This window comes from Strigops habroptila, chromosome 5 (assembly GCF_004027225.2).
Source record: "Strigops habroptila isolate Jane chromosome 5, bStrHab1.2.pri, whole genome shotgun sequence".
In the NCBI taxonomy this organism is placed as follows: Eukaryota; Metazoa; Chordata; class Aves; order Psittaciformes; family Psittacidae; genus Strigops; species Strigops habroptila.
Window position 1 is genome coordinate 61,392,725 of NC_044281.2, and position 14,947 is coordinate 61,407,671.

Sequence of the window (14,947 nt, forward strand, 5' to 3'; positions counted from 1 at the left end):
GAAAGCCTTCATTGTTTTCGAGCAGGAGGCGGGCAGCAGCAAGGGAGATTCATGGATGGAGATTGAATATGCAATTTTCTTTCACCTTGCCAAGAGCTGCCCCTGGGCTGTGCCTGGCCTAATTTTTTTTTTCCTCTTGCCATCTCTGCCTTATCCGGCCCTCCCACCTCCCTTCCATTCTTTCCAGAAAATTACCTTCAAAATTGATTTCCACTTTTACAAACAAATATAATGGGAACATGAGGGGGAAAAAAAAAATCTTGGGCTGTGATGAATTAGTGCTGTCAGGTGCTTCCAAGTCTCCTTTGTTTTTGTTTTACTGCCCGTTAGGTTCTTTGTTTTTCCAGCAACTGGGAATAGTGCCCCTGCCCACGCAGTCCCTATGGTCCATGGCTACCGTCACAGGATATGTCCATCACTTGATGTCATCACTGTGTTATCCCTGCTCTCCCTCACTGTGATGTGAACAGCCACTGCTAACAGACTGCCCCAGCTCTTCACACCAGGATGCAGGGATTGCATGCTAGATGATCTCCAGAGGTCCCTTCCAGCCCTAACAGTTCTGTGATTCTGTGATGCAACTGATCTCCTTGTGGAGACACTGCATGTCCCACACTGCTGGTGACCTGGCTCCTACAGCCACCATACAGGTCCATTGATTTGCCTCCGATCTTCTTCACACTGCTCCTCCTGTTCTCCTTTGCCTTACTCAGCTGATTCTCAGTGGAGGTTTCCCAGTCCTCCCTGTGCTGATAGATCAGCCTGGGTCATCAGCATGTCACCTTGATCCCTGTTGTGCCTAGTGCTGTGACACCTTAATTCCATAGCAGTATTGCCCTTATGTCTCATTGCCATGTCACTTGACCCCAAAATAGTGTCATCCCTGTCTCGCTCTGTCATGGCACCCTGATGCACTGTTACACCAGTCACGAACAAGCCTCTAAAATACCGTTTGCCTGCACATTGCCAGTTATTCCTGATCTCTTTAGCAGTTTATTCTGTCATCCACTGTGCATTAACCCGGGATCCTCATGGATCCAGGCACCATGCTCCCTCCTACTCCCATACTCTTCACACACATTCAAAAATGTAAGAGTCACCTCCCTGAATGCAGGCAGACCCAGTGTACAGCTCATCTAGAGTGAGCAAGAAGATACAGAGAGACAGGCACCAGTCAAGCTCTGGAGCAGGCTCTGCTCAGGTGGAGAGTGGAGCAGGAAGTGGCACTGGGAGGAGTTGTCGCTGCCTGACTCCTGCTGACACATTAGCTGCAACAGCCCCTCCCAGGAACAAGTCAAAGTGGAAGATCTAACCACATATTAAATACCTATAAATAAACATACAGACAAGCACACATTCATGGCACTCACACAAATAAACTTAAATGAAAGCTCTATGCATAGGTAAGACTCACACAACGTAGCCAATAGCATTTAAAGACACAAGAATGCGGACTGGGACACAAGGAGGTACTAATGCAGGTGTGTGTCAATTAAATGTAATTTCTGAATAAACAAATAACTTACAAAAATATACAGACACTAGCTAAACAAAAACCTGGAACTCAAGTCATTTCCTTAAATTCACATATACAGAATTAAATTATGTAAACAAATACAAACTATTTACATAAATAACCAACCTTCTCACAAGCAAGAAGAACCAATATATATATATACACAACAAACACACAAATATATAACCCCAATGCAAATACACATCTGTATACACTATATACAGAAGTGCACAGCACTAACAGGCTACATATTCATATCCAGCAACCACAAAGATACAGTGATACTTCAAGTATGTAACACATACACACAGAATATACATACAAATATACAACATTCACATATATGCTCCAAATGTGAATACAAATACCTGGCATTCATTGAAATACATAGCACTAATACTGAGCCATACATGCCCAGGCATCCATATGATCCACAGAATGCATTCTCCTACTAGGCAGTATTATACACAGCTTAACATACACATTTTCCAGGTCTCCATAAGCATGCACAAAAATACGGGTCCAACCTGCCACTCACCCCAGTATATAAGCACAGATAAGTGATCCTAATACAGAAATACAAAAACAAACAAGCATGCATTCCTAGAGACACAAATACACAAGCAGAGATGAACGCAAATACAGCTGAAGCCAGACCAGCTTGTCTTCAGTTAGTACCAAACCCTGCCAAACTAAGCAGCACTGTAAGCTTTAGAAGCAGAGCATTCTGTCCAAACTGCTTTCTGTGATGTAAGCTATTAACTCTCCCTTACCTGAAGTGCTCCTAAGCAATGCGTACCCCCAAACTCCCAGGATGTGTGCAGACACACACACACACACTGTTTCTCTTGCTTATAGACTGACTCCAAATTTGTGGTGCAGCAGCCCACATTTCTGACAGTGCTGTGCTGCTTATTCATTGTCCTCTCCTTTATACAGTTTTCCCCTCCTCTCTTTTCCCACACATACTCTCCCTTTTCTTACCATCCTCTTGCAGTTTATTTAGAGAGGTGCAGGATTAGTAGCATGCACCTTTCTTATGTCCTCCTAGGAGTCTCACCAGCCAAAGACCCTCCAGAGGGAGAAGCGGTGGCTGCCAAGAATAAACTCCCTCTTCAATTTACATTTTCATCTAGAATGGAAGGAGTGTTACCTACATTTGTGTGTATAGTCACAATGAGACTGGATGTCCCCTGTGACCACTGCTGTTTGCAGTGATACACCATCCTGCATGATGACAGCCACTGGAAACTCAGCTACACTGCATGCAACAACAGAGTTCCAGGGAAAGTAGGAGGAAGACACTGTGGGAGCGTGAAACACTCCAGAAACTGCTCGCTCCATGTGCACAGCCATAAACTGCTGGGTGCACACCCTACAGCCATGTGTGTGATGTTGGAACATGGGGTTAGCACCTGGGACAATGTAACTGCATGTGTCTCCAGTGTCATTAAGACTATTGCTGACCCGCAATAAAGCAATCATATAGAATAACACAAACACATCAGCTGTGGTGACAAGTAGTCACAGCACAGAACAACGCAGCCACAGCACAGACAGCAGTGCTGTTGTGTCACCTGCGAGGGTCCAAACACATTCTGTTGTCTTCAACAATGCAACAGTTTTGGGAGAACCAAAATACATCTAATATGCCTGGAGATGAACATACATCAGGTGCCATGATACAGTCAAGTGAAATAATTCACTCATACTCTTTGCGAACGTATGCAGACGGCATAAGAAGATGAGTGTATTTCCCTACAGGACAGTTAAGGGCTAGATCTCTCTGCGCTAGTACAACTACAACACTGGTAAAGCACCATCATACTGCAGATGACAGCGTAAGTATGCTGTATGTCCTGAAACAACCCCACTATGCTGTGGAACAGTATGGTCATACTTTGTGAAAACACACAGTTCTCAACACAGCGCTGCAGTGACATCGCTGTATTGACTTCACTCATGGCCAGGTGACAGTCTGTTGTCTGTCAATATGTTACCTCAGTTGCAGTAACAACTATATGAATTGCAGTGACAATACAGTACAGCCTGCACCAGTGTACCAACAATTACCACATCAAAACAACCTTACTGCATGCAATGATGCTGACATACCACCAGAAACAATTCACAACCGCCTCTGTAAAAAGTGAAATGGCCTTGAGTGTAAGGGGGCAGCATAGCAAGCAGTGATACAGTTAATCTCATCATTAGTATCACAAACCCATAACCTATAGTGATACAGTTACAACAATATGATAACCACAGCCACACTGCCTGCAAACATACGTTGATGCCACTGACAATGGCACAAAGTCACCTGAAATGTCACAACTACGTCTCTGAAATCGTACTATTATTGCCACTCTGAACAGCACAAATAGGATCATACTTGCAGTGGCACATTCAGCTGCTGTGATCTGCTCAAAACCTCAGACCTTAAGCACATTACAGATCTTTCTGCACTACCTTCCACTTAAACAATTGAGTTCCTTCAAGACAGTCTATGTCCTGGGGCAGTATTAAAAAAAAACCTACTTTCAGGACTGGGACTGCTGCAGATCTCCCTGCCTCAAACTCCACCTGAAGGAGGCATTTCTACTTTCCTGGTAAGAAATTGAGATCATGACCAAGCAGGAAAATCCCCAAGCTAAACACTGCCAAACCCCTGCCCTGCAGTCAGAGCCTTCCCATCTGGAATGAGGGAAGAGAAAACCACCTGTAACAAAAGCAGTGCTTCTCAGTAGAGGGTGTTGTGGTAATGGCAGAAAATTATGCCTGTAGCACCAATGAGAAGGGCAGTTATGCTAACTATCCTGCAGCTACATGACTAACAGTGCAAGTGCTCCCACTGCTAGTAGGCAGCACCCTATTCTGCATAGCTCAACCCCATTTTGAAGTGTACAGTGAGCCACCTGCACTGATACAGCTAACACTCTTTGAAAAACATCACCATCGCAGACCTGCCAAAATACTGGTGACCCTTTACTGTCCTCCTGCACTGACACAGCCCTGCATTGCTTACTTCAATGTAAATCACTTTAATCATCAGATCCCCAGGTGAAGAAAGGAAAGGAGGAACTTCTGCTTTCTCAGGTTTGCTCCCCCATCTCCACTGGGGATTCCTTTACTGCAAACAGCCTGAGTATTATTGCCATTTACAGTAGCAATCACTCTGTCCCCTCCTCTCCCACAAACCTACTGCTGATATTAGCACTGATCATACTAACAAGCCTGTGAGTTTTATTACTACTGATACTAATAATACTGGACACATTATGTCTGCTCCCACCAATAACAGGCTGAAGATATGATCCCTGCTAATGCCAATAATACCGGGGGATATTATCTCTGCCATTGTCAGCACTGCAGATATTATTGCCAGTAATACTGTCAAATACTACAGATACTGTCAGGGGCCAAGATTAATGATGCTGAGAATGTTACAGCACCAGCCTCACTGGAAGACGAATCCCAAATGAGAATTTGGGTCTATAGAGGAAGTCTGTGGTCTGCTGGAAAGAAAGAGCTATCTCTAATCTCTAGTAAGAGTGGTTTTGTAAAGATCCCAAAAGTTTCACCCAGCTGGAGATCCTGTGGTATGCAAGGACAGTTTGAAATACTGTTTTCATATTTTCTAATTATCTGTCCATCCATCCATCCATCCATCTATCCATCTATCCATCCTTCCCTTTCTCTTCATCTCTCCCTTTTTCTCCTTATACAGTACTCAAGACTACAGATTGAATGATACTAATTTTTTGTTCGTGCTTCCAACCCCAGTTCTCATCCTTTTAGCTATCATCTAAAGGATATGGGATTATGCAACAACAGAAATATTTGCATATTATGTTTCTCCTTTATCCTTCTGGACTTCTTATTGATGCTCCTTAGCCTGACAGTGAGCCTGCTGAGCTTGGCCTGCTATCCCAGCATAGTACAACATTAGGATTGTGAAAAGCCAGGAATTCCTGTTTCCAGCTGCAGCTTGATACTGCAAGACCCTCAGTGGTCTTGGGAAAATTATTATATGCTGCAGGGCCACTTCTGCCTCTGGAAGATGGTGTGTGTAAACGGTGGGGAAGGTCAGAGGGAAATAACAGCAGCACTGGCAGTGCCCATAAACTGCATGAAGTGGCACACACTGTGCTACACAAGTGGTGGTGAACTTTTTTAGCCAAATTATTTTTTAAATCATAGGAGACCAATTCTCTGCTTTATCTAATCTGACACGGAAGTCAGAGGGTTTACAACCACTGGTCAAAAACAGAAACAAAAGGAATACATAGTCTTAACAGAGCAAATCCCGACCATCCTTCCTAAGCATTCACCTGAGGAAGACACTGAGTTTTGAGGAAAGACTTGTGATCTGAGAGTTCCCTGTTGTGACTAGTAGGCATGCAGAGCTACCTCCCTGCTAGCTCTCTCTGACTGCCATAGTCTTCCCAGGCTACCCTTGCAGATGTAACCAGCAAATCTGGTAGGTTGGGATTTTCCCTCTTCCCTCTAACTCCCTGTGAGGGACACACCTGGCTGTCAGCGTCCATCGCTGAGCCCACCTCATGCATCCGTCTGGCTCCTTCTGTCCAACTCGGGAGTTCTGCTACATCATCTTGACACATAATTATCTCTCCTCTTCTTAATCATCTGAGCTACTGTCTACTAATGTAGGCACCAGCTGCAGCAAGGAGGACCTGGGGGAGGGGGTGTGCTCAGATAGAGGCTCCTCTGTCTTTCTCCCACCCTGTTCCCCCCAGCCATCACAGAGGTTGCTAACAAGGTTTTCAGAACCAGGGATTCAGGAGCAGCTTGGTACTTCCCCCTTTTTGCTGAACTGCGTTCCTCACAGAGGAATCCTTGCAGCAGAGCTGGTCCAACAGAGCGGAAAGAAAAGAGACAGCAGTGCTGCTTCTTCTGCTTCCTTTAGGGAAGAGCCATCCCCAAAATGCTGGGGAAGTAGATGTGCATTGGGAGCTCATAAGGGCTTTTCAACACAAGAATAAACCCTACAGTTAAGAAACTGCAACAGAACAGTGCTCAGAAGCTCTGGGACGTACTGAGGAGGTGTATGCATCCAGCAAGAGCATGAAAGAAATACCTGCACTGGATATCTTGCCAGGCTTTCCTGATCCCCATCTCAGCTAGGAACAAGAACAGTCCTCATTGCTACAGGGGAGATTGCCCAGGAGTGAGTGCAGGTCACTGGCTGTGCAAACCCCGCCATGGACCCTTCTAGCCTTAGGACCCAACCCTGCAAAGTGGTGATGTCTTTCAGCATTTCTTAAGGCCAGTGTGAGCCCAGATAACTCAACCCTTGGGTAGGGGTATTCAGCAGCTGGCAGGGGGTCCCATGTGAAGTTTTTCTGGGACAGGAGTGCGACATCTCCCTGCAGGAGGTATGTGGGATGGCAAGATGAAGGCTGTTCTCTAAGGTAGTTGCAGCTGTAATTGTAGCTGCAGTTGTAGCTGTAAATGTAGCTTCTGCCTAAAACTCTTGAGAACCAAAGGCAAGCAACGTCTCCAGGATTGTCTGGTACTGTTTTGATTCCTAGTGGGATATATGGGCTCTTGGCCAACAGCAGAGAGTTGCAGAGTGTTGCTTGCCCTTCATAAATCAAATCTGGGATGAATTAAGGACAGACAACAACAGAGAGTTGTTCCTACTGTCAGTATATCATTGTGAAGTGTCACAGTCTTAGATGGCTGCTCGGTTGTTTCTGTGTTTAATTGTACCGCTCCAGAAAAGCTCAGGTTATGAGGCTGGAAGTGACTGTGTGGCTGCATCTAAAGTGGCATGATCTTTCCAGGTATTTGGAAAGAATGGCCACCAAAGCCAGATTGAACTGCTTCATTTCAAAATGAGATACGGAGGCCCCATGTTGAGAGCTGGTGATCACCACTCTGGACTGTATGAGAACAGGGGTTCAATAAAACAAAATAACTGCCAAGAGATTTGCACAAACATTAAAGAAACTTGTCACTCAGTTTGAAATGTCACTATTTGCTGTACATGTAATGATGGGAAATGCTGGAGGGGTTTGCAACGTTTGCAATGTCTTATTCCTGACATTTTTTGACTTTGAGGCATTGACTCAGCCCTTCCATTGCTATACTTTTCTCTTAGCTGGGCCCTACTGCCATCTAGCTGGGAAATGGATCTTCCTCTGGGGCCTGATCCAATTTCCAATGACATCAGCAAAAGTCTTCCCATTTGCATTAACAGGAGCTGGATTGGGTCTTTGCCTCTCGTTTCACTTTGTACTAGGGAGAAAGGGGTCACAATGACTGCCTTTTTTTTTCCCCCCCTTGGGATTACTGTCCTTATTTGGTTCAAAAACTCACAGATGTGAACCTCACCAGAACCAATGCTGAGAAGATTACTAGCAAACCCCTAAAATGCAGCATCTCTCTCAGGAGAACTTTCTCTTCTCACCGCATATCACACAGAGAACCCTCATGTTCTCTTGTACCACACAGCCTCATGCTTACAGCACACACAGCATACTGAGCCACCAGTGCTGCCAAGAGGTTCCTCCCATGCAATAGACAACAGTAGAAAACAACATACTGAAGGCAGGGCTGTACTGAACAAACACTACTCTTAGAAAAGTTCACCTCCTGGCCCTCAATTTTTGAATGCATCAAATTAAAAGAACAAGATTTAAGGGAAAAAAGTTTACAAAGCCACCATAAGAGCACCAAGACCTTACCCACCCATCCTGACTCAGTCTATCTAGACCTCCAACTTTTGGCTCATTTCGGGATTCACTTTGCTCTGAGTCCTTCCCAGCAGGTAGGAAGGAAAAGGAGATGGCTTAATCCTAATTCCTTAGAGCCCTAGTGAAAGTCTTAGATAACAACCTTAGGGCCACAGTACTCAGAAGACCTCCTGTTCTGCTTTCAGACTGTTGCAAGCATGGCAGTTCTGCTGTGGTAGATGCTACGCATTGAAAACTGTGCCCTTATAATCACCAGCTAATGTAGCTCATGGCACTTCACAGGGCAGGAACTTGTTTGTAAGGGGAATGAAAGATAACTCCTACATTGCTGGTGCTTCTCCAAGATGGCATTTTGTTTGAAACGAGTGAGTCGGGGAAACCATGTTTACCCACAGTTCAAAGTCTGGGCACCTGCTGGCACCTGGGGAGTTCAGTTCCAGCCGTTTCCAGCAGTGAATGAACTTGGGATCAGCTCCAGCAATGGAGACGGCTCTCTGCCTGCTGAGCAGACGTCTGGAGACGCAGCCTGTCATGAAAGGGCCTTGGAAGAAGAGCCTTCCAAGCCAGCAGGGCAGTGGCGGGGAACTGGTCTCTGTTGCTAAAACTGATCTAGCCCCTGGAGCAGCTGCAAACCTTGGCCTGAAATTGGAGCCTGTACATGGGGACAAAGAATATAAAAGGGAGGATGAGCTTCTCCCCTCCCCCTACCTTCATCACGTTTCCTCTTCTCGCCATTCGACCGAGGAATCCCCAGGATCCCGTTAATGGAGTAAGAGCCCACTGGATCATTGGAGGCACTGGAGACGGGAGGGGATGCTGTGCTGGGCACTGGACAAAAGGAAAAGGGAAAAAGGGCCATGAAGAGAGCAGCACAGCACTCAGGGATCCCCCAGCTGAAAGCTACACATGCCACCAGTCTCATAGGAAAGCCTGGGCACTAAGTAGACTTCCAGTCCCGCACACTGAAAGACTCATACTTGTTCTACTGCTAAAATTGCTGCATCCCAGCTTTGCCAGTCCATTCCTATACCATAGGTTAACCGCCTTCCAGTACAGGGCCATTAATAACAAGCAAGTGTATTCCATCAAGAAGCTAACTAAACCTTGTTGTTATATCCCAGTTCAGAGCAGGCTTCCCAGTGCATGCCATGGTAACGGAGTGCAATGGTGCATAGCCCACATTCTCTAGTGACTTCCTAGTCCATCCATATTTTGCCAGATCATTTCCTCTCAGCATTTTTCCACCAGGAGTGCACATGTTCTGTCTTAGCCAGACCAGCTTCTTACGTGTCCATCCAAAACACTCATTGAGAAATTACCTTCTTAGCATAGGGTTAGAAGCACTTCACTGTTGGTTCAATAAATTCAGTTCCCTACTGGAACAAATCGTGAGTTGGTGATACATACTCCAACCCAGATTAATAAAAATCTAGTGTCTCCTTTTTGCACTGACCAATGTCAACAGGCAGACTCCTCCTGCCACTCAGGGCTGCCCAAGACTGCTCATGGGTTTCCAGTGTATCAGAAATGACAAGTAATCCAGGTTAGAAATGATCACTTCATGATAAACAGGGCTTTCGAGTACAGAACAAGTAGAGCTATGCATCCAGTAGGCATGCCCATTATGTCCCAGCATGTCCCAGTAATGGGGAGAATATCCCAAGTCTCTTGCAGGCCACTACCTATCATTCAACTCATAAAGCACTGTCCTGAAGCAATCAATACCTCCAATACAAGCCTTCCTGGATGGAGCAGAACCTGTCAACAGTATCCAATGTAGACCCACACTTCCCATTTCATCCCAGAGCAATGAGACACTCCAGTGGCAGAACTCGCAATCACTATCCCAGCTCAGCCAGTGCTTTCCCTAGACATGCACTACTTTTCCTTGCTAGCTCCATCTGTTGTAGTTAGTGATTCCCAGTCCAATGAGCAAGATTGGACTTGCCATTGGATTAAAAGGCCATCCAGAAATGCTCTTCCATACTGGCCCATTAATTTCACTGTGCTCCAGAACACAATTCATGTACAGAATTATATCTGCCAGCTCTGTCCCATGTAGACATCACTTTCCAGTAAATCTTAGTATTCTCCAGTAAATCCTTGTATAGCAGCTAACTGTCGGTAACCAACAGTATTTCAGACAGTGTCTTGCCACGAATAAGCCACTGTATATCACAGTATCCCAAAATATTGCATGTTTTTTCCTGCTCTGAAGTGTTACTGGATAAAGCTACAGCAATATATGCACCATACAGCCCACAGAGTGAAAAGTACCTCATTGCACATCTAGCACAGTATCTTTAACACATTTGGTCACTATTACAGCCTCCATCTTCTGCTCACCTTGATAAACCCATCTCCCCCAGCAGAAAATGCATTTTCTCAGTGAAATACACCCATAGGATACCTTACTGCAGAGCCAGAACAATGAAGAACTCAGTTATGAGGCATCGGGAATATCTTACCCATGTCTGTTTTTACTAGCTTTAAGAAATGGGCCAGTTCCAACAAAGAGAGAGATAAGAAATTGGGAGAGAGAGGGGGAAAGAGAATCAGATTAAGAAGGAGACAGCAGTTGAAGACTGATGCTTAAACAGGGTAGTGGTAAATACTTCTCCCTAGGGAAGCTAAGGAAAGAGCGTGAATATGAAATGGATATTAAGAAAGAATAACTTTGGGCAAACCCCTACCTTGGGCTGTTTTCTCTGCCATGATTCCCTTCTCTGCAATGCAACGAGGGAAACGAAGAACAGAAACCTCTGATTTCCATTGAGGTTCCTTCCCTCCCCCCCTCCCCATCCCTCCTTTTGCTCTGTTTAGCATCTGCTTGTCAGACTTCATTCCCTCAACTAAGCATCATCCTCATTTCCACTTGTCCTGTCACCACCCCTCATGCCAATCTTCTTACCGATAGTATGTCCTGGTGCAGTCACACCTGTCCCGCTCCCATCTGGTGTTGGGTGAAAAGGTTGCTGAACTTTGGTTCTGATGATCCTGAAAAAGAGCAAAACACGTTCAGAACTCAACTGCAACTTCTCTGTGCCTTTTCATACCCGCGATCCCAGCTCGGAACCTGAAGGTCTGGCCTGAGCTCTGGGAGTAGCAGAGTGACTTCATTTGCCTTCTCGCGGTCCTGACTCTACTGCTTCAATGGTCCAGTTCCTAGGGGATTGTCCTTGCTCTGCTCTCTCATCTTTTCCCAAACTTGAGTATTCACTGCAAAACTGTGGTGCTCAGGTAAGCTAGGATGTCCTGTGTGTTAGCAACTGCATTATCATTTATGACCTGATCTGCCAGCATGAACACAAGGCAGTCTTTGCAGCTAATAGATCCACTACTGGATTTACAAGTGGTGTAGATTTAATTTTGTTGTGTGCCTAAAAAATACCTTTCTGGCATAGAACTGAATGCTGAATGCTTTGAACTGATGGAAGGCTTGCCCAAAGCCATTGCCCTTTATAAATGAGAAGGTGGGAGCAGAAGGCATCCACAGGAAGTGGTGAGGGGATATAGTTAACCCGGAAAAAGAAGCTCCAGCAAAGAGGGCAAAAATTGGTCCTTATCAGGAGGTGAATGAACTCAGCATGGGAACTCAAGAAGATGTCTCAGTGAATCCCACAAAGTTCATAATACATCTCAGAATGAAAATAAAGTGAACTGTAATTGTCAGTGCTCTATTTCTTGTTACATGAAATCTTTCACCTCTAGGTCACTGGTTTAAATCCAGCTGAGGTCAGTGGTGAAAGAAAATCACTAGCACCTAGTACTTGACTGGCAAGGTCCCTGCCTACTGGCAGGTGTGGGTATCTGTGGCTCAGGAACAACCGCCTCACCAAGGAACTTGGCCAATGAGCCATGACCTGCAAAGGCCATCAAGACCAAATTCCTTTCTGGATTAAAACAAGCCTTTCCAATTAGGGTGAAGGCTGCAGATGCTCTTCAGCCTGAGTTTCTGGAACTCTCAGCCCTGCATTATATTAGCTTTAAATTCTCCCCAAAAATATCTCAAGAAAGTGAAAACAAATAACTCCGTGACCACCCGAGAGAGAGCTTCCCTTAAAGATTTATTCTAAAGAATAAGTTGGCAAAACTTCAAAGAGCACATGTTTGGCTAGTGGGTGGTATGGCATGGATAGAGATAGGCAGAGACATTGAGAGGGCATTTTTGAAAAAGCACGTCTCCTGAGAGTGAAACCTTCTTAGGAAAAGACAGGTATTTCAGAGTGTATCACCTCGGTATGTTAAGAAACTCTGATACACACATAATGAAGTCTGGACAGTTCTTGGAGTGGCAGAGAGGCTGCCTGGGACATAGCTGGAGGCAGGGAATATCAAGGTTCTAGCTGGGGATGGAGGTCCAGGTCCTCACCCCGTATAGGTCAGTGGTACGAGGTAATCTATAACTGCTGAGGACCTATAGAGAAGGTGTCCAAGGACCTCACACGGCCAGATTCTGAGGTCATGCTGATTTGTACTAGCTGAGGAGCTGATGTGAGAAGTCTGTGATAGGGCAAATAACACAACTTTTTTCTTCTTTTCTGTTTTTTTCTGTTCTTTTCTCTTCTCTCACATCCCCCTAAAACCCCCTGAAGTGCCACTCTGGTTGTGTGAGTTTATTGATTTCCCCCAGCCCAGAGAAACAGAAAAAGGGGATGGGGTGCAGGCAAAGGGATGGAAATAGAAAGCTATAAATTATTTGTGACAGGAAAGCAATAGTGCCAGAGTGCTGAGCACAAGTCCCGTGTCACTATTAGACTCCTTTTAGCCTGATGACACTGTAAAAGAGGTTAAGTGTCTGATGGAATCGTACACCTTGGGGGCAGGGGCAGTCCAGGAGCAGAACAAGCCGCAGAGAGCGGGTATATCAATTCTCCAGGCCAATAATATTCCTCTCATTGATCGCAACACAAAGTTCAAAAATCTCATTATAGCCAGGCAGACCTGGAACTTTTTAAAAATCAATACAGTGATATAATGTATGTATACTTTGTATAAATGTATCCATCCATCCATCTGTCCATCTATCCAAAATTTGCCTGAGGGTGCCTAAGTTAACCTACACATTATACTGTGTTATGTTCTAGTGTAGTGTGGCACAGTGAATGGATTAGAAGATCTCCCCTGCAGCCTTAGATGTCATATTGTAAAATGTCCTGTTAGCACTGAGGTGACATCAGACAGTTCCATTCATACTGAGATATGACATCAGATTTGCCATTCATACTGGGAGGTGGCATCAGACAGCTCAGCTTCTACAGAGGGGAACCATAGATGAGCCTAATTATCTTGGGATGGCCGATCAGGCTGTGCTGAATCATGCTGCACAAAAATGGCAAAGTTTTGAAAAGCCATTTAGAGTAAGCCCAGCCCGTGAAACAATGGTGGTATAGAATGCCTGTCCGTAATGCTTCAGAAAGCCAGGCAGGGGATGAAAAGCAAGGTTCATTTCCTTCGCTGTTCAGTTTGTGGTCTCTCAGCTGAGAATGCCAGTTAGTGCCAGTTGTGACTGTGTTTGCTGAGATGTGTCCATTAGGAACTGGAATGAGACTCACCAGCTCATTTCCCCAAGTAGCCATCAGCTGGTAATGATTTTCGGTCACTACCAACCAGGGCCAGATTTCAGCTAGTGACCCAGAGGTGAAAGGCTCTGTTCAAAAATGTTCCCCTCTCAGGCATGAAACTGGTTTTATATCAAGAGGAAGTGTCTGGAAACAGTGAGCAAAGGGGTGCAGTTCTGGTTGTGCAACCTCCAGTGTCTTAGGTCAAATAATTCTTGGCATCAAATGCACAGCAAATCTACCTGAAGTCTCAGGAAGAAGGTATTTCCTATGACTAAAAGAAGCAGCAAGTCATGAAGAGGCTCTCTCCAGTGGTTCTTCTTTGCCCTATAGTTGTGACTGAACTCTAGTGTTGTAAGGAAATAGGAGAAATTTCAGGACCCGAACACTCAATATGGAATACAGCAGTGCATCCCTCTGGATCAATTCATTTAGGAACAGTGATAAACAGCAGGATAGCTGGGCATCGCTGCTGCTGCTTTAGGAGGCTTCGAGTGAGTCTGTCCTACATGAGACCACTTAACGAAACAGCAGATGAAAGATGAACAGAGCTGACCTGGTCCTGTAGCAACAGACGCAGCATTATAATGCTGTCTTTAAACTTGGGGATTGCTGAAAGCTTCTCACCCTTACTGGAAACTGAAATACACACTAAGCCAGCTCTGCTGCCTCAAACCTTGGATTTCTGGATTACTGCTGTGTAAGAGGGAGCAAAACCTTGCTCACCTCTTGCTGCCTTTGATGGCTTCTTCTTGCCTCCAGGCACTGGAGAAAGACAAGCCTTTCTGCAGAACGCTTCCTCAGCCCTTCCCAAAAGCATTAGGCACACAATTCCTGGAATGCCAGTCAGCAGTGCTGATTTCTTGAGGTAAACGCCAGTATTTCAAAAACCTCTTTTTTTCTCCAGAAGAAATTGTCACTTAGGACTAAATTCATCCCTGCTCTAATTCCATCACAGTTAGTGACTCCGAAAACCATATTTGTGTTTAATTAGGGGCACAAACTGGTACTTACTGCAAATTCCCATTTTTCATTTCCAGTGGGAGGTTTTTGCACAAGTTGTCTACTTTGAGTTTCAGAGAATATACACAGATTTAATACAATATTCTGAGGTTTCAGCAACAGGACATTTATAGATCTTTGATTGCAGT

The 14,947-nt window shown here is 45.1% G+C and overlaps 1 protein-coding gene across 22 annotated transcripts in view; it reads right to left on the reverse strand.

Moving 5' to 3' along the window:
• PAX2 (paired box 2) overlaps positions 1 to 14,947 on the reverse strand; it is a 100,579-nt gene that overhangs the window by 42,659 nt on the left and 42,973 nt on the right. For 20 of the 22 annotated variants that reach the window (XR_003991460.1, XR_003991464.1, XR_003991462.1 and 17 more), the window contains 2 exons: positions 11,147 to 11,232; positions 8,944 to 9,063 (listed from right to left, as the gene is read on the reverse strand). Coding sequence is in view for 15 of the 22 variants with exons in the window: in XM_030486490.1 (XP_030342350.1) it covers positions 8,944 to 9,063; positions 11,147 to 11,232 (206 nt within the window). In the remaining 7 variants the exon portion in view is untranslated. The remainder of the gene's footprint in view (positions 1 to 8,943; positions 9,064 to 11,146; positions 11,233 to 14,947) is intronic. The other 2 variants (XM_030486495.1, XM_030486488.1) reach the window with 1 other exon arrangement.